The 27,575-nt window shown below is 41.4% G+C and overlaps 2 protein-coding genes across 7 annotated transcripts in view; both read right to left on the reverse strand.

Annotated features, from left to right (window-relative positions):
• Positions 1-7,683, reverse strand: part of si:ch73-138n13.1 (trichohyalin) — a 37,299-nt gene extending 29,616 nt beyond the window's left edge. For 2 of the 6 annotated variants that reach the window (XM_024417375.2, XM_024417376.2), the window contains exons 1-2: positions 7,197-7,473; positions 1,388-1,478 (exon numbers count right to left, since the gene is read on the reverse strand). The gene's annotated coding sequence lies outside the window, so the exon portion shown is untranslated. Of the gene's footprint in view, positions 1-1,387; positions 1,479-7,027; positions 7,140-7,196; positions 7,474-7,548 lie in introns of those variants that run through there. The other 4 variants (XM_042320498.1, XM_042320499.1, XM_024417374.2 and 1 more) reach the window with 4 other exon arrangements.
• A 213-nt stretch (positions 7,684-7,896) lies between these two features.
• LOC112248397 (RING finger protein 10) lies at positions 7,897-18,412 on the reverse strand. Its single transcript, XM_024417373.2, has 17 exons — positions 17,731-18,412; positions 13,225-13,409; positions 12,731-12,936; positions 12,550-12,640; positions 12,283-12,467; positions 12,021-12,157; positions 11,602-11,756; positions 11,340-11,468; positions 10,992-11,241; positions 10,741-10,874; positions 10,512-10,629; positions 10,314-10,415; positions 10,077-10,214; positions 9,846-9,928; positions 9,607-9,664; positions 9,269-9,412; positions 7,897-9,179 (listed from the first exon to the last, which is right to left on the reverse strand). The coding sequence occupies exons 1-17, from the start codon at positions 17,894-17,896 to the stop codon at positions 9,109-9,111; spliced, it is 2,352 nt and encodes a 783-aa protein (XP_024273141.1). The 5' UTR covers positions 17,897-18,412; the 3' UTR covers positions 7,897-9,108.
• Positions 18,413-27,575: the final 9,163 nt, after the last annotated feature.

Below are 27,575 nucleotides of genomic sequence, written 5' to 3' on the forward strand. Positions count from 1 at the left end.
ACAAATCTCTATCAGCACCTTTGGCCATTAACTGTTGGTCTAGCAGTAAAACTATAAACAAAGTCCAATAAATAATCTATTCAGCGAGTCATACTGCCACTCCTTTCTCTGATGCAATGCACTGACTGTATTACGACTGGTGCATTCACATCAGGAACATGGGACAGAGGAAGTAAAGGCTGTCTTGGTTATCTGGCACTACTCTGGACTTTGCCTTGGGAGGCGTCATGCACCCAGAGATGTGGCTGGCTGCTCTAGAAGCAGATGGGCTGTTAAACACAGGCCATTCATTAGTATGGCAGGCCTCAGCCAGGGGGAGAGGGAGAGATCCATCACCTCTGGAGGGTTCAGTTCCCCGTGTACGGGGAAGCGTTCAGTTCCCTGGGTACGGTGAAAGGTTCAGTTCCCTGGCAGCATCGTTTCCATCTACTGTTTCTCCATCTGCCGCGACTGGGTCTGACTCAGAGATAACCAGTACACAAAGTCTGAGACAACATCGTGAGCTTGGGACTATAAGGTTCTATCTGTATTTTTGTCCAAATGTAATTATTGACATAGAAACAGTGAACTATATAGTACTCTAAATTCAAAATAAAAATAGCTGACACCAAACCAATTAGGGTTTGGAACTTTAAAGGCAATTATCTCAGAATCATCTTTTTGCAGATAGAACCTTATAATCCCAAGAACTCAAAATATCGATGTAGCTACAGGTGAGACAGCAGAAATCCTGCCAGCACAATGACCGTCTGACGCTCCTTTTGAAGATCTACAGTAATCTGAAGATTACAGAGCTGCACCAGACAGCAGTAACAGTGAGGCAGGAAGGCTCACTCTCCTATGAGTGTCATTGTCTTTTCCATTCAGTCAGTGTAGTAATGCAAGGCAGGTCTCGCCTATGGCAGTAAAAGGGGAATTCCATTGAAAAGCTACACAAGTAATTAGATATTTGTCTCCTCCCCTTCTAAAGTGCTCTACTAGTACTGAGGCGGTCACTACATTATCAGCCGGTGATTGTCAAACAAATGATTGTTGGTCTAACAGTAATTGACTGTTAATTAACGTACAGTAAACAGTCATTTCACATGTTCCCATCATCAAGAGGGAGAGCATTTCTCGCAACACCCGCAATAACATCTGCTAAATATGTGTATGTGACCAATAACATTTGATTTGAGAGCAAAAACATCAAAGCAACAATGTTTGGTGGACTCCTGCCCTTTAAGAGGCTCCTGCAGATCTGATCATGTTTTCCACATGTTCTTCTCTTGAGTTAGGCTTCTCTGTAAGGGATTGACTGCAGTTCAAATAAAATGTCATCGGTCGCAAATGTTATTGGTCGCACACACACGTCCTAGTTGTTATGGGCAATCCCATCATCACTCACTTGACTGGCTGTCAACCGTCTGCAGTGGAGCCCTGGTTTCTGTGGTAACCACTCAGTGATGTCATATCACACTGGTGTAAGGAGTAGGTGCCTGGGGAGAGAGCACAATTTGGTGTCATTACAAAGGAAGGAACTATGTTTCCTGTAACATTAGACCCTGCGACTGCATACATCAAAGTGTAGCACAGACCTCAGCATCGTTACTATAGTCTCAGACCTCCCACCGGAAATCCACTTAGCATTTTTCATTTATGGAAACATACAGACAAAGAAATACCCTAACATACATTTTGAAGGATGTAAACAAAAATTGTAGATTTCACAACTTGCATAATAGATAAAACATGGAGAAGAGAAAGAAAAGAGAGTAAAGGGAAAGAGTATCCTACTGCTAGCAGGGGGCTGATAAATTGAGGCAGTGGTTGTTGACAGGAAACGCTTTTGCAAAGCTGGAATGCTAAACATTCCCTGTAGATGGGTCCAGCAACACAGCAGGGACTGGAGGAAAAACCACTGGCTGGAAGAATTGCACTGCACAACCACAATTGCCCTTGCAAACAGCTCATTTGCTTTTTAAAGTACAAACACAAATTTTAAATCTGGACCAGATCTAACCAAGTTCAATTGAGTAGGGACTAGCCTACCTTTCACCTAGAGACAAATGAGATAAAAACATAGAATGAGCCCTGTTATGAGACAGATTCAAAATAAGCTCATCGCAACTGGGGAAGAGAATATAGTAGATAGATATGTGTTTGACATGGGCATTAAATGTATGCCAAACAAAAAACATTTAATTTCATAGTTTAACAAACCAGTGGTTTGTGACTATTATGATTTCCCATTGTAGCAAATTCAATTGCAGAAATTCCATTATCGATTTTTGGGAAATTTGAGTTTCAAATCGCTTCATAAAAAAAAAAATGACAGGTCTAACTCGACCTGTTACTTCTGTGAATGTTCATTATCCTCACTCCTCATGAGGGAGAGAATTTAGAAAATATACTGAACAAAAATAAAAAATGAACATGGAACAATTCCTACGGTTTTACTGAGTTACAGTTCATGTAAAGATATGAGTCAATTGAAATGAATTCATTAGGCCCTAATCTATGGATTTCACATGACTGGGAATACAGATACACATCTGCTGGGTGCAGACACCTTTAATAAAAAGGTAGGAGCTTGGATCAGTCAGTATCTGGTGTGACCACCAATATCCTCACGCAGCACAACACATCGGCAGGGTAGCCTAGTGGTTAGAGCGTTGGACTAGTAACCGAAAGGTTGCAAGTTCGAATCCCCGAGCTGACAAGGTACAAATCTGTCGTTCAGCCCCTGAACAGGCAGTTAACCCACTGTTCCTAGGCCGTCATTGAAAATAAGAATTTGTTCTTAACTGACTTGCCTAGTAAAATAAAGGTTAAAATAAAGGTAAAATTAAAAATAAAATTAAAAAATCTCCTTCGCATAGAGTTGATCATGCTGTTGATTGTGATCTGTGGAACGTTGTCCAACTCTTCAATGGCTGTGTAAAGTTGCAGGAAATGGAAAACACTGTCGTACACGTCGATCCAAAGCATCCCAAACATGCTCAATCGGTGACGTCTGGTGAGTATGCAGGCCATGGAAGAACTGTGGGGGACATTTTCAGCTTCCAGGAAGTGTACAGATCCTTGCGTCATAGGGCCGTGCATTGTCATGCTGAAACATGAGTTGATGGCAGCAGATGAATGGCACGACAATGGGCATCAGGATCTCGTATCTCTGTGACGATGCCGAACTGCATTCAGGTCAAGTCCCTGGTGAGGATAACGAGCATGCAGATAAGCTTCCCTGAGGTGGCTTCTGACAATTTGTGCAGAAATTCTTTGGTTGTGCAAACCCAGGACCTCCACATCCAGCGGGATCATCGTTCGAGTTGCCAAATGACAGCCTCGAAACCAGAATGACTTGGAGAAGATCTGCAAAGAGGAGTGGGACAAAATCCCTCCTGAGATGTGTTGCAAACCTGGTGGCCAATTACAAGAAACGTCTGACCTCTGTGATTGCCAACACAGGTTTTGCCACCAAGTACTAAGTCATGTTTTGCAGAGGGGTCAAATACTTATTTCCCTCATTAAAATGCAAATCAATTTATAACATTTTTGACATGCGTTTTTCTGGATTTTTGTTGTTGTTATTCTGTCTCTCACTGTTCAAATAAACCTACCATTAAAATTATAGACTGATCATTTCTTTGTCAGGAGGCAAACATACAAAATCAGCAGGTGATCAAATACTTTTTTCCCTCACTGTACATAGCCAATAGGGAGAGGGTAGCATAGCTTGTCTGATTCTCTGTAATAATGGTATGGGAATAATGATGCATTTTATTTTGTAAAGTGGTTTCTTGCATCAAACATCACAACATTTTCAGTCATTTCCTTGTCTTTAGGACAAGTGGATAAACAGGTTAATATCAAGCCCTGCATGTTTTTTTTCTCCAAAAGTCTGAAGGAATGTCGACCTACACTGAACACCACACATTGGCTGCTACTGTAGGCTAAACGATAAAACAGCTATTAACATGTTAATATGTTATGGAATGCATTTTCTCCATTGTTTTTTTTAAAGGTAGGCCACTCTGGTAGGCATACATTATGATCAAATAACAACAGTAGCCTACGTGACCACTGTTAAAACTAACATAAAGCAGGTACAGCCTCAGTGTTCACAGTAAACGCGCGGTGGAAGTTGCACAGAATTCTCACAACGTTCAAGTTTGCGCTCAACAGACCTGACAAAAAAGTTAGAGGGAACATTGTCTGTGGCATTGTGTTGTGACAACTGCACATTTGAGTGGCCATGTATTGCCCCAACACAAGGTGCACCTGTGTAATGACCATGCTGTTTATTCAGCATCTTGATATGCCACACCTGTCAGGCAGGTGGATGGATTATCTTGGCAAAGGAGAAATACTTCTATCAAATTTCAGCTCATGAAACATGGGACCAACACTTTACATGTTGCATTTATATTTTTGTTCAAGATGTGTGTTCAAGGCACAAGGAAATGTTTCTTAGTCTTACAGATGGCAGAAAAAGTATAAAATCGAGCACACAGCTATGCAATCTCCATAGACAAACATTGGCATCAGAATGGCCCGTACTGAAGAGCGCAGTGACTTTCAACGTGGCATCGTGATAGGATGGCACCTTTCCAACAAGTCAGTTCGTCAAATATCTGCCCTGCTAGAGCTGCCTCGAGAACACTACCTGTCTGAATGCATAATGCCAACTGTAAGGTTTGGTGGAGGAGGAATAATGGTTCGGGCTAGGCCCCTTAGTTCCAGTGAAGAGAAATCTTAATGCTACAGCATTATAGACATTCAGGTGTACACATACTTTTGGTCATGTAGTTTAAAAAAAGTGTTGATATTAGTTGGCTGGGGTCTTCAACATTTTGTTTTGATGTATATCTAATACCTTTTAATACTTTTTCTTGTAGATTGTTTTCTGAGACGCCTTTTCCACCTGCCCAGAAACCAAAGCCTTTGCTTTAGTTAACATTTTTAGGATGGGAAAAAAATAAAAATACAGACACCCAGTTTGACATGATCCTATGAACTTTACGTTGGTGCTCATGGGTCATTTTACATGGACATGACCACATATAATTTAGAACGACAGCACACCAGAGCCTCTGTGATCTGAGAATCTGTCTATGAGTGCAGTACACCTGCAGAACAAAGGTTGAGATAAGGCCTAGAATGCAATGTCCATAGAGCAATCCTGCAGGCTTTAACACGGCATTGAGCCTAAATTTGATTTGAAAAACATATATAGAACATAAGCAACGATTAGGAACACACACACACTGACACTCACGAGGAATAACTTGGTGGTGACTTGACTACTAGAGAACAAAAGTAATTTGGGAGATGAAAGGAAAAGATAAGATCCTAAGAGGAAGAGAGGAAAGTAAAGAACAATAGAGAACTTAATATTAGGCCTAGCACTTTTCTGAGCCAAAATCAGAATTAGGCTACATGTATTTTTTGCAACCTGCTGGTGTCAGTGTGTGGTGCATGCACACCACTATGTCCTCTATCATATTGGTAAGTGTAGACACTTTTAGACTTTAGTCACTGTTCTTAAGAGGAACTAAGGATCTATTTGACAGTGTGGTCTGGATACACATATTGTACTCACTACTAGTCATTACTCATTAATTGACACCATTGGCATACCTTCATACAGACCCAAAATACCACTAATTTACCATGCCAGCTTTAAAAAAAAAAATTATACCAGCTTTTTCATATATCTAAATAGGGTAGTGGGTACAAAAAACATGGTATATTAAAAGCCACATGAAGACCTAGTCACAGACCCTGTAACCAAAATACAGGTATCAGATCTGTGAATGGTTCCCTGCTTTTTTGTAGGAAAATTAACACTTCTATGTTTAATACCTCCCTAATTTGAAATGCAAACAGACCACGTGGTTAAATTCCCAATCTGGCCCTCATATCATCATGGCCACCTAAACACACCCAGCTTCCAATTGGCTCATTAATCCCCCTGTAACTATTCCCCAGGTTGTTGCTGTAAATGAGAATGTGTTCAGTCAATTTCTGGTAAAATAAATGAAAACACCCTCCCACCTCTCCTGATTTGCCAGTTACCCACTGATATGTATACCAACGGTATGGCTGCAAGAAAGTGGTACATAAGGGTCTGTTTGAAAGTTTTTTAAAATATATATTACAGGAAATATAGCACATCTTCTGTCTGAAATGGTTATGAGTAACACTAGCATACCCATGTAATACAAAGGCATCTGGAATGGTTCAAATGAAACCTAATTTCCTGTACTGTGCCTTGGCATTGTGTGGGTAACATTGTCATGTCAATAATGACAGTCTGGTTTAGCAGAGGAAAAAATACTTACCAAACTGTTGTGTGAACAAAAACTAAGCAACACCTAGTTAAATACAGGTGAAAAAAAACACACACTTTAACCGATGAGAAGTTGCTTGTGTGAGACTAGTAGTGTGGGGGTGTAGAAAATAGGGGTGCGATTATTTTCCTATTAACGTGTTCATTCTTATTCTGTCAGATCGATGATAGTTCATTGCCCAGGAAAGTGATAACATAATGCATTGTGATATTTAATTCGGCGGTCAGTCTCGTCTTGGCCCAACACGTTCTCTAACGTTTTCGTTAGTTGTTTAGCTAACGTTAGCGCAACAGCTACGCACCACCGCAAGAGCACAAAGAAAATGTAGGCTAACAAACTTTTAGCCTAGAGTTTTGAAACTGCCTTTGATGATGTAACACTTGCTACATGCGATCCTGAATCGATTCTTTAAAATGCATTTCATGTAATTTTGCGAAAAGTTAGCTAACGAGTAGTGAGTCTTATCTATGTCGGAGCTTAGCTAGTATAAGGTTACAGTTACTGATTTTGCAAAACAGACAAACTACATCAACATTACAATATTATCCAGCAAGTGTGAAACCATGAAGATCAGAGAAGAAAAAGTACAAACTAGCAAGTGATACGTAGCGTGGCATAATTTGCTAGTATATTGATGTCGTTAGCTAGCTGACAATTAGCTCAATGTAGCTAACGTTAGCTGCTAGCTTACTTACCAATTTAGCCATGCGTATCCCTGTGTCGTTTTTATGCGAATCGATTCGTTAAAACAATCGTCAGATGAGTATCTACAGCTACAAAACCTGGCTGGTGTGAACTATTATCCCGTCGCAGCTTTTAGTCCTTAGCTAGCTAACCTTAATACAGAAAGCGAAATTAACTTACTTCACTGAGAAATCCATCCACCTGTCGTGTTTATCCGTACCTTTCACCAGGGACCTAATAATTTTCTTCTACCAAACCTGTCAATCGATCTGCGGTGTGGGAAAGGGTAACGTTATATCAGTCCGGCAGAGGCGAACCTGTTGCGAACACACTAGTAGCCAGGTTGCTCGTAGACTAGCTGCGATTCAACCAATAATTGTCTTTTGACATTGTGCTGGGAGACTCCCAGCACCAAATGTCAAGACAATTATTGGTTGAATCGCAGCTATTCTGAGACATGAGCTTTCAATAGATACACATGAAACTGGCTAAACAAGTTGAGTTGATAGCCATCTCTAACTAGTTGACTTACTTTTCACTCTCCTCACACCCTTGCCACCTGGCTCACTCCAACTTGGTAGTAGAGGTGAGGGATTTGTTTTGATACTGTAGTTGGCTGGCTGCCTGCTAGCTACAAGTTGGTAGGTACAGTATGGTGTCCCACCATGTGGACAGTTTTCATTACTACACTGACATGGTCTGCGACAGGTGAGATGTAAATGCATCTCCTTCGATATATGGGTAGGTTCTGATTAGGGACATTCTTTCAACTCCCGAGACATTTTTCAAAAATGAACCCATTCTTCCTAGTTACCTAGTACAATGGCGCATCAATACCATCTCATTGTTGCTGCAATACCAAAGATATTCAGACAATTAGTTTGCTTGAGCATAACCCTTTATTCATTCCAATGTCAGGCCAGTTAATGTAAGCCTATTTCATGTTTACTCATGTTTGCCCCCAAATAATCAAAAAGGTAAATAAAATAACCTTCAAACAAAACGTACATAGTGTCTTTAAATCCCACCTTTTCACTCCTCATACAGCAAGCAATCAAAAGTATGCACATCTCTAGCTTCACACAAAAACTATATTTGCAATACTGAATTGAAACCAGTGGGTAAAAAGACAATGTTACAAATTGGACCGCACACTAGTTCTTCAAAGTAAAATGAGGAAAAGGACAGCAAAATGCCTGTGGTAAAAGGGGAAAACTGAACAAAGAGAAGAAAATTAATATGCATGGTCTAATAAATCAAACAAGGTCTACAGTGCATTTCTCAGCCACCCACACAACAGGTTTTCAAGCCCCTTTAATACAAGCTACACTGTATTCCTTACATTCCCTCCAGACTTAAGAGAATCAGACTCATGCATAGAGGTTCTGCTATGTTCAGGCCATCTCAGCATGAAGCTCAAATATAACAACTTTCATTGGAAGGGATTTTATTAGTTTAGTATTAAAAAAAAAAAGTGGCACACTAATTATACTCCCAACCAATGTTTCAGCAATGCTGGTTACTATACCCATTAAAATGTTTGGAAACAGTGTGTGCCTATTTTTTTAGTTTACGCTCAGTCTGCACCTCTAAAAGTGTTTGAGGTGTGCATCAGCTTCTGCCTTTTACTAGTTAGTTAAGTAGACATTTGTTTGAAGACCAAATTCATGGCTGACAGTGTTCAGACTCAGGGTTGAAAATCTGAAGAGTTCATTGGCTGACTGCTACCCCAAATATAAAATGAATCCCTTAAACTTATTCCATTTTAAATCAACCTTAAGTATATCCTACTATGGTAAACTGATCCGTCTAACCCCAAAGTATGTCTGACAAAATCTTTGTTGTGGAACAAATCTTTGCACGCTCGCACTATTGTAGAATGCATAATAAAACAATTTCATGGTGTTCCAGTGAAGAAATAGTGAGTGAGTGACTGTGGTGGAGGTATTACTTCCTTTGGCTACATACTAAAAAAAAAATTCTCCATTGCTTATAATTCTAAAATAGAGCTGCATGGAAAAATGACAAGATAGCAGGAGATGGATCAAATAAAAAGTGAGGGTAAAGGGAGAAGTCTCAACTTCAGTGTAGTCTACTTTGTGTGAACCATGGAGGTGCTGAATAGAAGCTTCTGTTTCTTCTTCTTTTTCCCTCTCTTTTCCTCTGAAAGAGAGTGAGGAATGAGATGAGTATGCAGTCTAATGCCATAAATAAGTAATCACTCACAAGCAAAGACACAGTGAAAGACTGACCAGGGATGACCAACAGCTGGGTTGGAGCAGTTGGACCTTGGTGCTGCAGGAGTGCCTCCTCGAAGGCCTGGCTGAAAGAGTTCTGGAAGCTGGGAACTGGGACCCGGTTACTCTCTCCATCACTCTCTCCATCACTATCTGCCACTGGAGGAGCCAGCAGCATATGTATGAGGGAGCAGAACAGAAAAAGAGGAGTCAAACATGGTCCAACACTGCCCATTATTGACACTTCGCTGTCCAATATAGGTTTCAGCTGACAATACTTGTCTGGCCAACTGATTTGAGCAAGCACTAACAGACACAGGAGAAATGGAAGGCTTTAGATGTGTAGTTGTCACCTTTCTTTGAGGTGGTCCATGGCCCAGCATCTACCCTGGCTTTCCCATCTCTCAGCATCTTTTCAGGGGAGAATAAGGGATGATGAGCGAGAAAGTCAGAAAGTTATACAAATGGTCTATTACTGGTATTCATTGTCAATATCCAAAGGCCGTGATACATCCTGACATCCAAGGTAATCAGTCCGTAATGAAAATAAAACATTTAGGAGTGAGTAAATTAATGAGTTAGGCCAACAGACCTGAGCGAACGACATGCAGTTAGAGTCATCCTCCACACTGCCCACAGGGCTGTGTCCACTCAGACTGGGGAACATCAGCCCATCTGCAACAACAGGGAAATGGTGTTCAGTTCACAAGGCTCACACATCCAAGGCACTGTTTGTAATGCGCTATATTTTGTCCAAAATATGAATTCCATGTCACAAAATCTCAAGTCGCTAAGACGGGACAGTTGAAAGAGTTGGTCTCACCAGAGACGGGGCTTCTGCTGAGGAATGAGGGAGGGGCTAACAGAAATTCAGGGTACACAGGTGGACTGCCATTGTGAAGTGGTGATCCAAATGCCGGGAACTGCTGAAAATTCTCCAGCCCAATATGCACCTCTGGATCTGAGAGAGAAGACCGTAAAATTAAGATACCCCATCTGACCACAGGTTTTTAATTACACATTCTACATTGAGAAACAACCTAAAGTAAAATGTACTCACATTTCCCCTGCTTCTTGTTCTCCTCCATCTCAATACGCCTCTCCCTACGCTTCTCATCCCTTGCTTTCTTTTGTCTAAGACGCTTTCTTTTCTCCAAGTCATCTAAGTCACATAAGAGTAACGGAGAAAGAAGACTTGGATATGAGGAGTAGTACTTTAACAACCCATGAATAGACTGTGTGTGTTAGGATATCTAACCTGCAAAGCTGTCCAGGGTCTCTTTGGACAGGGTGGGGGGGTGCAGGGCCAGCTCACAGATGCTGAACTCACAGGTGAGCGGCAGGTGAGCCAGGTAGCGGTGTCGACGGCGAACCTCCTTTAGCCAAGAGAATGAAAACAATGAAATGAGCCAGAAGAAAAAAAAAAGTATTGGTGCATTCAATGAATAAACATACTTAAGTAGTATGTTACAGATCTAATCACTTACCTCGGTGATAGTCTGCCCCTCAATCTCCACCACAGAGGCAGTGATGGTGTGAGGGCTGGCCTCCAGGCTGCCGTACTCACGCAGCAGACAGCGCACGTTCACTGGGTGCAAAAACATCTGCTGGCAGTCCTCCGCTGAAGGGAGAACGAAAGGAGTAAGTACAGAGACTGGACTTTTGATGACAATATAGATGACAAGGTAGGCATTGAGTGGAGAGACTGATGAAGACATTTTGCTAAAGGGTATCCTACCTTGGTAGAAGTAATAGGAGGGGCCATGCTCTGAGGTTTGGGGGCGCATTGTTTCAGCCTGGCTGGGAGGGTTCTCCTCAGCAGGCTGGGGCTCTGGAGCTGCATCCCCAGAGGCCTCAGTGGACTCCTCCAGCACTCTCTCCAGGAGCCCTTCCGGGAGCTCTGGTTCCTCACCGGGCGCATCCTCTGGGTCCTCCTCTGGAACCTCTGCTACCTCATCATCAAATGCAGAGGAGTATTGCAGCACCGGCTGTAAAGAGTAAAACACAGATAATCGCTCAGACCCAATAACACAGGTGAATTTGGAGAGTAATGTTACGTAAAGGAGTTTTAAATGGCAACACTTACCTTGGTACTGCTGAAGATTGTCACTACTTCCTCCTCAGGGGAGGGGGGGTCTGCCAGAGTGAGACTTGACAGTTCTAAGTTGTCCTTAGTACATGCCTTCTGGTGCTTCAGCAGAGCCTCCTCTCGCTCCTGGACCACAGCAGAGGAAAGAGGGGGTTAGTTCATGCTACCTAGGCCTATATGACTTGAACCAAGTTTGAGTAACAATGCAGCAGACACTACCTGTGTTTTAAATGACAAGCTATTCATTTGTCAGTGTTACCTGGAGACTGCACAGGGCGCTCTGGATGAAGCAGGCTATGGCATCCTCCTCCAGGGTGAGCTGAGCCTGCAAAACAAACTTCTCCTCTGCCACCAGGCCCAGTAACTGCTCTTGAGAGGCAAGCAGCAGCTTGGAGTACGGGCTCAGGTGCACATCTACAACACAGGGGTACAACAACTCACATATAGCATACCACAGACAGTTATGTGGTAAACATTTGGTCATCATCCAACCTTGCCTTCTTTGCACTAACACCTTTCTTTTCTTACTAGCACGGACTTTGCTGATGGCTACCTTAATGAGGGAAAAATGTACTCACTATGACTGATGTGGTTGTCTCACCTAACTACCTTAAGATGGATGCACTAACTATAAGTCACTGGATATTCAGACCATCTGCTAAAATTAAAATCTCTCACCTCCAAAGCAAATAGGCTCCTCCACCTTCACCCACTGGGAAGTGGGCATGGCCACCAGAGCCCCCTTCTCCCTTCGCATTAGGCGCATGGTGATGAGGTCACCAACTGCATACTGCCTGGTCTCCATCGCAACCACACTGCAGTGAGATACGAGGGGATAGAGCATTTTACTAACCATTTTCAACCACAATATTTTATTTCCCTAAGGTAGCAATACAGAATTTTCTAATAAGGCTGTTTAACATCGCTCTCCCTCTCTAACCTTTTGAGGTCGTCAGAGTGTACAGACTCATAACAGATGGGGCACTTGGACCAGCTCTTGTCACTGAGAGACAGGTAGTGCAGCATGCATGGCCAGCAGAAGATGTGACCACAGCGGGTGATATGGGCCGCTACAGGGGGGTAGAGGCAGATGGGGCAGGAGGGAACCTCATGACTGTAGATGCGCTGGAGGGAAATAATATTTACATTAAAAGTCTAATTAGATGTGGCGATTTCAAGCCAAAGAGGTCTGGTGTACGGAACTTACCACTTGCTGCACACAGTCCCAGTTCACAAGAGTGTCTGGGTCAGTGAAGTGAGCCTTGTAGTCCTGGTCATCAGTCACCACAAACTGGCAGCTAAGGCACAAAAAAAACACCAATTAGTTAATAAATAGCAACCTAGCAATTAATACTGTACAAAGTAGACTGAATTGATCAGGAGCTCACTTGGCCTGGAGGAAAAGCTCCTTGTTGAAGGGCTTATGCTTGTGGCCCCACTTGTTGTGGCGGCCCCAGCAGGAGTGTTTCTCTCCTCCTAGGCCACCATGGCCCCCACGAGGCTCAAACGTGAAGTTGAGCAAGTGGTTCAAACTGATCTTTTTGGGTCCAGAAAACTGAGCCGGGCTGAACTCGGCCCGGCGGCACTCTGCTACCTGGGGGAAGGGAGAAGAAAATTAGAGCCCAACTTTTCTGATTGACAGGTAGGAATAATACAATTCCAGTTAGATGTCCTACTGTATGTGGGTTGATGCTGCCTTGTTTCTACCGTTCAGTGACTCATAATTCTACCATTAATTTGTCAATAAGTGCAATTATACTGATATTAATTCAATGTGGAAAGATAAATATAGGACCTAACTAAGCGCTCTTTTTAATAGACTTCTGATGTTATTCCATATCCAAAAAAGGATAAATAACTGTCAAGTCTTGTGAACGCTCACCTCTTCACGTCTTCCTCCACCTGTAATGCCATACTGCCGGGCTTCACCTCTCTGGGTGGGCCTCTTGTCAAAATTCTTGCTTTTCTGTGAATTGGTGCGACGAGGGCCAGGGAAACTGTCACTCTTGGGAAGGGAGGGCTCTCGCTTGCGGCTGTAGCACTTAGAGCTTCCATTATTCTTACCATCTGGGGAGAATGAAAGGGGAAAATTGCTTTTTTTGGTCCTCCAATAATCGGTATCGAAAAATAAATCGGTTGATCTCTAATACTGATAACTCGTGCTTGGTTGCCAAATGTGTAGGTGTCCCCATAATATTTGTAACCATAATCATTATTTTAGTGATCCATGGCCTCCTAAATACAATGCCCCCATATTCATGCCGGTGGACCCTAAAGTGAATTTCCCACCGGACTGCATTATTTGCATTGCTTTATCTGCCTTTCGCACAATTTCCCTGAGGCACTCTGATGTAAAGTACAAAACAAATCAATCTAAGGAAGGGGTGAAGATTATGAAGATCTTGCTGATATTGTTACTGTTGTATGAAATACTTACAGTGCCTTCAGAAAGTACTCATACCCCTTGACTTAAAACACATTTTGTTATGTTACACCATGAATTCAAAATGTATTAAATAGATGTTCTCACCCATCTACACATAATACCCCATAATGACAAATTGAAAACATTAAGAAATGTATTAAATGAAATACATAAATATTGAATTTGCATAAGTATTCACACCCCTGAGTCAATACATGTTAGAATCACCTTAGGCAGCGATTACAGCTGTGAGTCTTTCTGGATAAGTCTAATAGCTTTGCACACCTGGATTGTACATTGTTTGCCCTTTATTCTTTTCAATATTCTTCAAGCTTTATCAAATTAGTTGTTGTTCATTGCAAGACAAACATTTAAGTCTTGCCAAAGATTTATGCAGATTTAAGTCAAAACTGTAACTCTACCACTCAGGAACTTTCACGGTCTTCTTGGTAAGCAACTCCAGTGTAGATGTGGCCTCGTTTTTAAAGGTTATTGTCCTGCCAAAAGGTGAATTTGTCTCCCAGTGTCTGGTGTAAAACAGACTGAACAAGTTTTTCCTCTAAGATTTAGCCCGTGCTTAGCTCCATTCTGTTTCTTTTTTATCCTCCCCAGTCCTTAATGATTACAAGCATACCCATAACATGATCCAGCCACAACTATGGTTGAACATATGGAGAGTGGTACTTAGTAAATGTGTTGCATTTGCCCCAAACATAACACTTTGTATTCTGGACAAAAAGTTAATTGCTTTGCCAATAATTCTTTTGCATTATTGGTTAGTAGCTTTACATTTTTTTGTAAAGCTACTAACCATAATTCCACTGACATTATGGGGTATTGTGTGTAGGCCAGTGACCAAACAAAATCTAAATTTAACCCATTTAAAATTCATGTTGTAACCCAAAATGTGGAAAAAAGCAAGGGGTGAAAACTTTCTGAAGGCAATGTCTCTAAAAGACAACAATACTGAAAGGCCTATTGGTGAAAAGGAAACAAAATCCTGACAGCAATCTCATTTTCAAAAAAATCCTAGACAAAGTGAACATTGAGCAAACTGTGCAAGCTGATATTGAGAACCCACATGACTAGCACTGGGTGGGCTGCATGGACTTAAGCACAAGCCAGAGCAAGTCAACTCATAATTGCTTACATTTAAAGTGATAGATCACTCTAAAATCAAAGTTGTCAGGAGTTGGACATGTTGTGTAGCTGCTGTTAAAAACATATGCCTCAATCCCAAATGAATGGCAAAGGGAGACAATCTACAATGCTAAAACTAGATGGCGTCCTCCACTGTCTAGGGCCTTCATAACTCCCTTTTACCCAATGCATAGACACTAACTACATTAGCACCGAATGACAATAGTATCTGGTGGCCCGGGGTTTTTGTTAAGAGCCCCGAAGCTTGTTCCGAAAGTTAAAACGCGTCACTTGCGGTACGGTTATGGAAACATAGTAACTTATCTTTCAAATCAGCAAAAAGGTTAAAATTACTACACACCTTTATAGGGTTAGGATTCCCACTCGGCTATATTTTGATGATACTTTACGGAAAACAGAGACATACCTGTGCCAATTAGCCATCTGCATGTCCGAACACCTGTGTGTAAACGGAAGATTGACCCTACAAACGTGTTGTGACAAAGAAAATACTGTTGGCTGCAACTGTTATAAAACAGTGTACATTAAGTGTATATTTCACATTTGTGAAATGATTTTGATGTGATATGAAAGTAGAGGGCTTTAGGTTTCTAGAACCTTAACGCAATTGAGAATCAATTCACATGTCAATGGAGTATTTAGCTGTTTTGGCTACAAGAACAATTCACCTCTAAACAGAACATGTAAGGTCCTTGGACTAGAAGTTGTAATGTAAGGCTACTTTAGTCCATTATTGGGCAAGCTCACTTTTAACTCCACCAGCCTCTGGTGTTAAGCAAGCACTCAGTGTATGCATGAAACAGACCCTTTAAATAACTAGATTCTCAACTGAACAATAGTTAACCTGTGGTTAGATATCAGCATTATTTATTGAATATACAGTACCAGTCAAAAGTTTAGACACACCTACTCTTTCAAGGGTTTCTTTATTTTTACTATTTTCTACATGGTAGAATAATAGCGAAGACATCAAAACTATGAAATAACACATATGGAATCATGTAGTAACCAAATAGTGTTAACCAAATCAAAATAGATTTTAGATTCTAAGTAGCCACCCTTTGCCTTGATGACAAATTTGCACACATTTGCCATTCTCTCAACCAGCTTCAAGAGTTGGTCACCTGGAATGCTTTTTCTACAGTCTAAGTAGTTCCCACATATGCTGAGCACTTGTTGACTACTTTTCCTTCACTCTGCGGTCCAACTCATCCCAAACTATCTCAAATTGGGTTGAGGTCAGGTGATTGTGGAGGTCAGGTCATATGACGCAGCACTCCATCACTCTCCTTCTTGGTCAAATAGACCTTACACAGCTTAGAGGTGTGTTTTGGGTCATTGTCGTGTTGAAAAACAAATGATAGGCCCACTAAGTGCAAAACCGGGTGGGATGGCATATCGCTGTAGTAGCCATGCTGGTTAAGTACCTTAAATTCTAAATAAATCACTGACCGTGTCACCAACAAAGCAGCCGGATACCATCACACATCCATGCTTCACAGTGGGAGCCACATATCCAGAGATAATCCGTTCACCTACTCTGCGTCTCACAAAGACACAGTGGTTGGAACAAAATAACTCAAATTTGGACTCATCAGACCAAATTACAGATTTCCACTGGTCTAATGTCCAATGCTCGTGTTTCTTGGCCCAAGCAAGTCTCTTATTATTTGTGTCCTTTAGTAGTTTCTTTGCAGAAATTTGACCATTAAGGTCTGATTCACGCATTCTCCTCTGAACAGTTCATTTTTTATTGAACCTTAATTTATGATGTTGAGATGTGTCTGTTACTTGAACTCTGAGAAGCATTTATTTGGGCTGCAATCTGAGGTGCAGTTAATTGCTGATTACTGAGGCTGGTAACTCTAATGAACTTATCCTTTCCTTTCTTGTGGTGGTCCTCATGAGAGCCAGTTCCATCGTAGCGCTTGATGGTTTTTACAACTGCACTTGAAGAAACTTTCAAAGTTCTTGAAATTTTCAGGATGACTTAAATAATGGACTGTGGTTTCTCTTTGCTTATTTGAGCTCCTCTTGCTATAATATGGACTTGGTCTTCTACCAAATAGGGCCATCTTCTGTATACCAACCCTACCATGTCACAACACAACGGATTGGTTCAAACGCATTAAGGAAAGAAATTCCACAAATTAACTTTGAACATGGCACACCTGTTAATTGAAATGCATTCCAGGTGACTACCTCAAAGCTGGTTGAGAGAATGCCAAGCACGTGCAAAGCTGTCAAAGGCAAAGGGTGGCTACAATTGAAATAGCTTTTTGCAGACTTCTTTGCCGACTTGGGCTCCCAAGTGGCACAACGGTCGAAGGCACTGCATCACAGTGCTAGAGGCATCACTATAGAGCCCGGTTAAATCCCGGGCTGTATCACAACCAGTCATGATCGGGAATCCCATAGGGCAGGCCACAATTTGCCCAGCGTCGTCCTGGTTTGGGTTACTTTTGTTGACAGTCATTGTAAATAAGAATGTCTTAACTGACTTGACTAGTTAAATAAAAGTTAAATAAAAAATACTGACACCTTCAACGGATGTTGAGCGTTCGTAAATACCTCAGTTATTCTGAACTTTTGCAGACAGACGAGACTGGTCTGAAATCGGATAGCCAGAGCGAACGCACCCGTTCTGTCAAGGCACGTCATCTCCCATATCAAGTAAACAAACCATGCACTACAGCTAGGCCAGCTTTAAAGTTAGCAAGCTAAGAGAACGTTGGCTGGGTAGTTAAACCAGTCAGGAAAGATTAACTAGGATTTGGTTCGAATTATTAATTAAATGTTCACCTGTTTTCGGTTTAGATTCGCCGGCTGTTGGGCCTGTAGAACTCGAACGGGGCGGAACCTTGTTGCTGTTGGCATTACTGTTTGGATTCTTCTCCATAGTTGTCTCTTTTCGGTGAGAGGTGTTTAGGCCGAGCTCCAGGGAGAGAGCGTCCGTGCGCTCTAGCATTAAATGGGGCAAAGGGAGAGGAGACCGGGTTGTTGCGACTGCGGGTCAGGCCCTGATTCATTTCTGTCAAACACAGAAACTCCATCACGGCGACATATTGACAACAAAACAAACAATAGAAAAATAGAGACACAATTTGGGCGTCTCAGTAATGGAGGCGGTGTAGAAAGAGAAAACGAAGGCTCACACAGCGGGGCCAAGACCCCGTAAAGTTCTGCTTTTTAGCGTTCTGGGAAACACTTGGCCCCAACAAGGCGTCGACCGTTCTCCAAGGTCTGTCCAAACGGACACTTGTGCAGTTTTCCACCAAAAATATGATCGCATGGACGATCTCCTAATAATGGCAACAGGAACCATAAAGACCCAGATGAGATCGGCGTGGTTGTTCTTTTGTACGGGGAGGGATTATGGGAAATGTAGTAACAACCCAACATTTTTGAACTAATCGATAGCTAATGTTAATTATTAACATAGCAGGTCGGAAAATGAACGTGAAAGACTGAAACTGTGTTCGAATACTCATACTAACCGTACTATTTGTGACGTGAATTTAGTATACTTATTGGTCATAGTATGGATATAGTTAGTATGCCTAAAGTTCCCGGATATCGTACTAAATACGCCAAAATATGAAGTATACACGCATAGGACACCATTTCCGTAAGGTAGCTATAAGCTATTTCCGTAGTGCAAATCTTCAGGAAATGTGCGTTTTCAGATCTGAAGAAAATTGTAGAAAACATGCAGCGGAGCGGATACAAATTCATTGCTTTAACTACAAATGTTTCAAAATAAGTTACCTAGCACGTTATGTTGGCTGATAATTTGTTAGCTACGCTGCCCTTACGAACCACATAGCATATCATTACAGCAGTATGTACCGGAATGTTAGCTAGCTGCTTATACATCAAACTTGACAGTATGTTATAGGCTAACTAATTAATTACCCAACGTTTATTGACTTGATTATCCCATTCATTTTTACCTTAGCTAAATGGTATAGTCGTGTGCATTCTCAATTGACATTCGGGTTATCTACTGTTATTTCAGACCGCACTCGTCTGAGTACAAGCACAGAGTAATGCGTTTACTCGTGCTCAACACCCGTCGAATATGACGGCCAAAAAGCGTAATTAAATTGTTACCAGCTGCACAGTTAGTCACCAACATTCTTGATAACATAAACACTGTCTAACCAGCTCTGCTAGGGTGAGTAAAATGTTCAGAGTTGTCCCATGTTTGTATGAAAGTAGCTAGCCAACGTTAGCTTGGGTGCTTAAGATCTCAGAGCGAGTGACGTCCCCGATTGAAATGTTATTAGCGCGCAACCTGCTAACTAGCTATCTATTTCACATCGGTTACATAAGGACAGGATGCTCAAATCAACCATACTCCTCGGCCTGTGCTTCCTGTGCGCTGGACAAGCTGGCAATGCTCTGAATTTACGACCGCACTCTGGCACCCCAGATTGAATTAAAAACACACACCTGAAGTCGTAAAATGTCTAACTAGTAAAAATGTTATGCTAACTAGCTAGCAAAAGGTTGCATAGCAACAGCATCAACTTCCGGTAGACAGGCGAAGAGCTAGTATGCTCAACTGAAAGGATACTTGTTTGTTTACAGTATACTAAATTGAACTTATAGTATGTAGTATATACTCATTAAGTATGTAGTATATACAGTTGAAGTCGGAGGTTTACATACACTTAGGTTGGAGTCATTAAAACTAGTTTTTCAACCACTCCACACATTTCTTGTGAACAAACTATAGTTTTGGCAAGTCGGTTAGGACATCTACTTTGTGCATGATACAATTTTTCATACAATTGTTTACAGACATATTATTTCACTTACAATTCACTGTATCACAATCCAGTGGGTCAGAAGTTTACATACACTAAGTGTCTTTAAACAGCTTAGAAAATTCCAGAAAATGATGCCATGGCTTTAGAAACTTCTGATAGGCTAATTTACATCATTTGAGTCAATTGGAGGTGTACCTGTGGATGTATTTCAAGGCCTACCTTCAAACTCAGTGCCTCTTTGCTTGACATCATGGGAAAATCAAAATAAATCAGCCAAGACCTGAGGAAACAAAATGTAGACCTCCACAAGTCTGGTTCATCCTTGGGAGCAATTTCCAAATGCCTGAAGGTACCATGCAGCCGTCATACCGCTCAGGAAGGAGATGCGTTCTGTCTCCTAGAGAAAAACGTACTTTGGTGAGAAAGGTGCAAATCAATCCCAGAACAACAGCAAAGGACCTTGTGAAGCTGCTGGAGGAAACGGGTACAAAAGTATCTATATCCACAGTAAAATGAGTTCTGTATCAACATAACCTGAAAGGCTGCTCAGCAAGGAAGAAGCGACTGCTTCAAAACCACCATTAAAAAAAGCCAGACTATGGTTTGCAACTGCACATGGGGACAAATATAGTACTTTTTGGAGAAATGTCCTCTGGTCTGATGAAACAAAAATAGAACTGTTTGGCCATAATGACCTTTATTATGTTTGGAGGAAAAGGGGGAGGCTTGCAAGCCGAAGAACACCATCCCAACCGTGAAGCATGGGGGTGGCAGCATCATGTTGTGGGGGTGCTTTGCTGCAGGAGGGACTGGTGCACTTCACAAAATAGGTTTTGGAGTGGCCATCACAAAGCCCTGACCTCATCCTATAGAACATTTGTGGGCAGAACTGAAAAAGCGTGTGTGAGCAAGGAGGCCTACAAACCTGACTCAATTACACCAGCTCTGTCTGGAGGAATGGGCCAAAATGCACTTCTGACCCACTGGGAATGTGATGAAAGAAATAAAACAACATTTTTACTTGGATTAAATGTCAGGAATTGTGAAAAACTTAATTTAAATATATTTTGCTAATGTGTATGTAAACTTCCGACTTCAACTGTACCTACCTAGATGATATTAACAACATACTTACTTTACCAGATCCTCTTCTCCTTCAGCCAGTGGAGGTCTTTAATGTAATCGCTTATCATTTCTGACAACTATATGAACAAGGTGAAATATATTTAAATTCATAGTGTTCGAATGCACTGCTCTATAAAAGCAATTTAGAACTAACTTGACGTTTTCTGTTGAAGATTCAAAGCCAGATTAACTCATTGCAGAATGTATCCGTAATCATGAATGAATAAGCATGTTTAATTTGACAAGAAGGCACCTAGTCCCCCATCAATCACGTCAAACACCTGAACCAACAATTACATTGTTTTAAATAAATCAAAATAGTAAACAATGCATACATGTGCCTTTCATACATAATATATACACTTCTGAATTTAAGTCAACCTTAAATGTATTGATCAATGTCACAAACATGGGACATCGAAGTGCACCACAGGAACTATTATTACTGTCCGAGAGCACACAGATTCTTCTGCTTTTCCATATGAGGAAATAGACCAGCAGAAATAACACAATGTAAAACAGCATATTGTGATTTTGGTGGGTGAGTTACAAATGGAAAAACTGAATGCGTAAGGTAAGTTTTATGTAAAATACTAGGTCACTCCAGCAGAATGAGAAACACATTTAACAGACTCAAAACAAGGAAGCCATGCCTTAACACAACTATATCAACACCTTTTGGAGGTGGAGGGTCCGTCATGGTCTGGGGCGGTGTGTCACCATCGGACTGAGCTTGTGGTCATTACAGGCAGTCTCAACGCTGTGCGTTACAGGGAAGACATCCTCCTCCCTCATGTAGTACCCTTCCTGCAGACTCATCCTGACATGACCCTCCAGCATGACAATGCTACCAGCCATACTGATCATTCTGTGTGTGATTTCCTGCAAGACAGGAATGTCAGTGTTCTGCCATGGCCAGCGAAGAGCCCTGATCTCAAACCCATTGAGCAAGTTTGGGACCTGTTGGATCGGAGGGTGAGGGCTAGGGCCATTCCCCCCAGAAATGTCTGGGAACTTGCAGGTGCCTTGGTGGAAATGTGGAGTAACATCTCACAGCAAGAACTGGCAAATTTGGTGCAGTCCATGAAGAGGAGATGTACTGCAGTACTTAAAGCAGCTGGTGGCCACACCAGATACTGACTGTTACTTTTGATTACATTATTCCATTTCTGTTAGTCACATGTCTGTGGAACTTGTCCAGTTTATGTCTCAGTTGTTGAATCTTATGTTCATACAAATATTTACACATGCTGAAAATAAATGCAGTTGACAGTGAAAGGACGTTTATTCTTTTGCTGAGTTGATATTTGTAATAATGACAATTTCAACAATACTGAATGAACAATGAACACTTTTATTTTAACTTAATATAATACGTAAATATGATTTAGTCTCAAATAAATAATGAAACATGTTCAATTTGGTTTAAATAATGCAAAAGAAAATAATGCAAAAAAGAAAAAGTGCAATATGTGTCATGTAAAAAAGCTAACGTATCAAATGTATTTATATAGCCCTTCGTACATCAGCTGATATCTCAAAGTGCTGTACAGAAACCCAGCCTAAAATCCCAAACAGCAAGCAATACAGGTGTTGAAGCATGTTGGCTAGGAAAAACTCCCTAGAAAGGCCAACACCTAGAGAGGTACCAGGCTATGAGGGGTATCCCAGTCCTCTTCTGGCTGTGCCGGGTGGAGATTATAACAGAACATGGCCAAGATGTTCAAATGTTCATAAATGACCAGCATGGTCAAATAATAGGTCTGGGACAGGTAGCACGTCCGGTGAACAGGTCAGGATTCCATAGCCACAGGCCGAACAGTTGAAACTGGAGCAGCAGCACGGCTAGGTGGACTGTGGACAGCAAGGAGTCATCATGCCAGGTAGTCCTGAGGCATGGTCCTAGGGCTCTGGTCCTCCAAGAGAGAGAACGAAAGAGAGAATTAGAGAGAGCATACTTAAATTCACACAGGACACCGGATAAGACAGGAGAAGTACTCCAGATATAACAGACTGACAATAGCCCCCCGACACATAAACTACTGCAGCATAAATACTGGAGGCTGAGACAGGAGGGGTGAGGAGACACTGTGGCCCCATCCGATGATAGCCCCGGACAGGGCCAAACAGGAAGGATATAACCCCACCCCTTTGCCAAAGCACAGCCCCCACACCACTAGAGGGATATCTTCAACCACCAACTTACCATCCTGAGGCAAGGCTGAGTATAGCCCACAAAGATCTCCGCCACGGCACAACCCAAGAGGGGGCGCCAACCCAGACAGGAAGATCACATCAGTGACTCAACCGACTCAAGTGACGGCGTGAAAGAGCACCAGTAAGCCAGTGACTCAGTCCCTGTAATAGGGTTAGAGGCAGAGAATCCCAGTGGAAAGAGGGGAACCGGCCAGGCAGAGACAGCAAGGGCTCACCGTCAGACTACACTCAATCATATGACCCACTGAAGAGATGAGTCTTCAGTAAAGACTTAAAGGTTGAGACCGTTTAAGTTTCTTGCTCAGAACATGAGAACATATGAAAGCTAGTGGTTCAATATTCCCAGTTCTTCAATATTCCCAGTTAAGTTTTAGGTTGTAGTTATTATAGGAATTATGACGTTCAACTATTTCTCTACAACATTACTATTTCATATACCTTTGACTATTGGATGTTCTTATAGGCTCTTTAGTATTGCCATTCTAATCTCGGGAGTTGATAGGCTTGAAGTCATAAACAGCGCTGTGCTTCAAGCATTGCTAAGAGCTGCTGGAAAACGCAGTAAAGTGCTGTTTGAATGAATGCTTACGAGCATTCAGTCAAACCATATCAAATCAGACTTAATTATAATATAATAAACACACAGAAATACTAGCCTTTGGTCATTAATATGGTAAAATCCGGAAACCTGTCATTTCAAAAAGAAACGTTTATTCATTCAGTGAAATACGGCACCGTTCTGTATTTTATCGAACGGAAGGCAACGCTAAGTCTAAATATTGCTGTTACATTGCACAAAATTCAATGTTATGTCATAATTATGTAGCATACTTACCTTGTCTCCTTGCAGCCACAAGGACCTTTTGACACTGCACTCGCGTAACAGGTAGTCAGCCTGCCACGCAGTTTCCTTGTGGATTGCAATGTAATCGGCCATAATCGGTGTCCAAAAAGGCTGATTACTGATTTTTATGAAAACTTGAAATTGGCCCTAACAAGTGAAGGAAGAAGCATAGGGAAAATGGGTGAAGGAAGGGTGGGTTTCTAGAGATAAGATGGAGAGTTTCAAAGTGTCTGAAGTTGAGGGACCATTGACCCTTGGGCATACATGGCATAATGGGGAGCTAGAGAGATGGTTGGCCATAGAATAAACATAAAATGGGATGCTGGTGTGCTTCGGCACCCATTTTAGATCTGTCACAAATATCCGGCCCAAGTCAAGTCATACTGGAGGTCTCAGAGTGTGTCCCAATGACGTCATTCCGTCTCAGTTGCAGCATTCAAATCGTGGTCATCGTGTGTCTGTGAATCACAACATTAAAGATAATGAGTGATCACAGCAGTTCCACAAATTGAACAATAGACATAACAACTTAACATTACCCTGAATTGTGAATTTCTCTGCCCTCCTCAAATGTTGTGCCTCTTGTCGAGGTCAGTAGTGCCTTCATTGTACTTTGCCTGGTTGGAAAGATAAAAGAAAATCTCCTCGAGTGATGCCATTGAAGTGTAAACTACATACAAACAGAAAGCTACAATAACAGTTAGCTAGCTAACATTAGCAACAAAAAAAACAGTCTAGCTAGCTAGCTGACTAAGCAGGCTGAGGTAAATACAGTAGGTACTGTATATAGCAACGTCAATTTAAAAACAGCTTAAATTATAATTATTTATTTTCATCAAAGTAGTACTGGGCCTTTAATAGTCCTGTATTCACCTTTTTATTTTATTTTTATTTGACCTTTATTTAACTAGGCAAGTCAGTTAAGAACAAAGTCTTATTTTCAATGGCGGCCTATGTCCTACTTGATATAACCGGCAAAAATAAACTTAAGAATGGGAAGCATAGAAAAAGTGCACATAGAACAGATCTACTTCTTCTTAGACTTGCTTTTAATGAGAATGACAGATCTATAATTCACATTTATGTGAATTTGGTCAGGTCGCCCAAAAAGTTGCATACTGCAGCTTTAATAGTACCCATGTTATGCTATCAGTTTGTGAGTGTTTGATATGGGGGTATATAAAGAAGTCGGCTTTGTTAGGCTTACTGCTCGAACACTTCATGCTGTCTTTAAAATGTTGAGTCATGTGTAAACATTTTTATGTGGAGTGTCTGAAAGTGGGCGTTGCGAAAGAAGTGGGTGGATCAACAGACGTCGGAATGTGGAAAGCGAATCAGCTAATTGGGCAGATTTGTTGACACCGTTTTGCGTGGCTGATTGCGTGGACAACTAGATAAACCGGTGTAGCATTTTAGCTAAGCCTAACCCATAGAGATAGATAGAGGACTCATCTTCATCAATTCAAGTGGCTTTATTGGCATGGGAAACATGTGTTACATTTGCCAGTAGCAAGTGAGGTAGATAATATACAAAAGCGAAATAAACAATAATAACGTTATTATAACGTCACAACATTAGCCATTATAACGTCTGTGACTGCATGGGCAGCGCCATTGAGGCTACAACCTATAGGAATCCCCACCCAGTTGACTACTACTTTAAAATGTCTGAAGCATGCTGTAAGCCCTCAATGGTGCTGCCCCATGCAAAAACAGCCTTTTGGCCACTAGAGGCCTCTCTCATTCCATGGCTTAACTAGAGTTAACTAGAGTTTCCTAAATGTAACCTCATTCTCATAACCTGACACATTAATTCTCCTAACCTGACACATTAATTCTCCTAACCTGACACATTAATTCTCCTAACCTGACACATTAATTCTCCTAACCTGACACATTAATTCTCCTAACCTGACACATTAGTTCTCCTAACCTGACACATTAATTCTCCTAACCTGACACATTAATTCTCCTAACCTGACACATTAATTCTCCTAACCTGACACATTAATTCTCCTAACCTGACACATTAATTCTCCTAACCTGACACATTAGTTCTCCTAACCTGACACATTAATTATCCTAACCTGACACATTAGTTCTCCTATCCTGACACATTCATTCTCCTAACCTGACACATTCATTCTCCTAACCTGACACATTAATTCTCCTAACCTGACACATTAATTCTCCTAACCTGACACATTAGTTCTCCTAACCTGCTGCGTTAGTTCTCCTAAAGTGCCACATTAATTGAGTCCCACAGTATGAGTCATAATACCCATAAAACCTAGTGGTCAAACACAGAAATTGTTCCATGTTAATCACTCTCGGACAAGGTGACTTTTATCAATATATAACACCCCCCCCCCAAATAAAATAAATAAATAAATAGAATTGACAATGTGGCTGTCATGCAGAACAACAAATTCCTGTCTGAAGCTTCACCTTACTCACCAGGGTTATGATGATCTGGACGAGACTGCCAAATCGAGGTTACATTAGCTGTCTATTTGTCTAGAGCAATTCATAAAAACGAGTTGAGCTTTCTTTGACTTTTATAAACCACCAGTCTAGCTTGCTAGGTAACTAGCTAGATAAGCTAGAGCTAGGTGTTCTTGATAATGTTTGTGGGTAGCCTATTTCTAGTACTGCTTGACTTGTAGCTACCCTAGCTAGCTGTATGATTTTAGTCTGTCTTTTTGAGCGGTTTCAGATATGGACTGATTAGCATCCTCTCGAGTCAACCATGTGCTTACTCTACTATGGGAAAATATTGATATGTTTATTGTTACCCTCTGGACAGCAGATCATCAGTATAGCTCGTAGGCAAGGTTATGTAATCTTATTTAGTCTAACCTACTATAGTGTGTTTTAAATGAATTGGTATGAATTTAAAAGCAGCTGTGAACCAGAAGACTGTAGCCAAGACAACACTGGTCCACACCCGCCATGTCTGTCGGGTAGTACTGTATGTGCCTTTAGGTTCCTTTCTGTGTAGGCTATTGTACTAGTCTGTGTGGTACAGTCTTTCATATGTGTTGTAGTTTGTCTCAACTTTGAATTCAATCTAAGCCTTAGATTGTGAACTTCCTCCATTTTGTACTTAAAGACATTCAAGCAGCTCTTTGTTGAGCAAGTTTCCAATGGTCCCAGTACTGGTTGATGTGCAGGGCTAAGTGACCACACATGCTCAAATGGACCTACAGCTGGGGTAAGATTCTTCCATCATTCACACACAGTAGACATAGTGGAAACTACCATGTTGTCAACAAAATGCTGTCCTCAATGCTTAAGCAGTCAACTTCTGTTAGATTACTTGAAGGATTTAGCTATGTACTACCATTTTTCAACAACCATTTCCATCTAGCTAGTTGGTCATATACATGTTGCTAACTATATATGTAGTTATACAGTATGTCTGTCATATTGAGGTATCTAGCTATAAGTAAACCCTGATCAATCAAATGGATAGGTGTAAGCAATTATCGTAATTCCAACTGCCCTTAACTAGGTGTCTTTGCTAGACACAGGGAGGGGGGAGAGGAAGAAAGTGAGAAAGAAAGGATGAGAGTGAGAGAGAGGTGGGAAGTAAGTGGAAGACCGACAGAGAGAGATGGAGACAGAGAGAAAGACAGCAGTGCAAATTTACTTGGACTAGAGTATTTCAACAACTCTTCTCTTCC

Source organism: Oncorhynchus tshawytscha, linkage group LG04 (assembly GCF_018296145.1).
Source record: "Oncorhynchus tshawytscha isolate Ot180627B linkage group LG04, Otsh_v2.0, whole genome shotgun sequence".
NCBI lineage: Eukaryota > Metazoa > Chordata > Actinopteri > Salmoniformes > Salmonidae > Oncorhynchus > Oncorhynchus tshawytscha.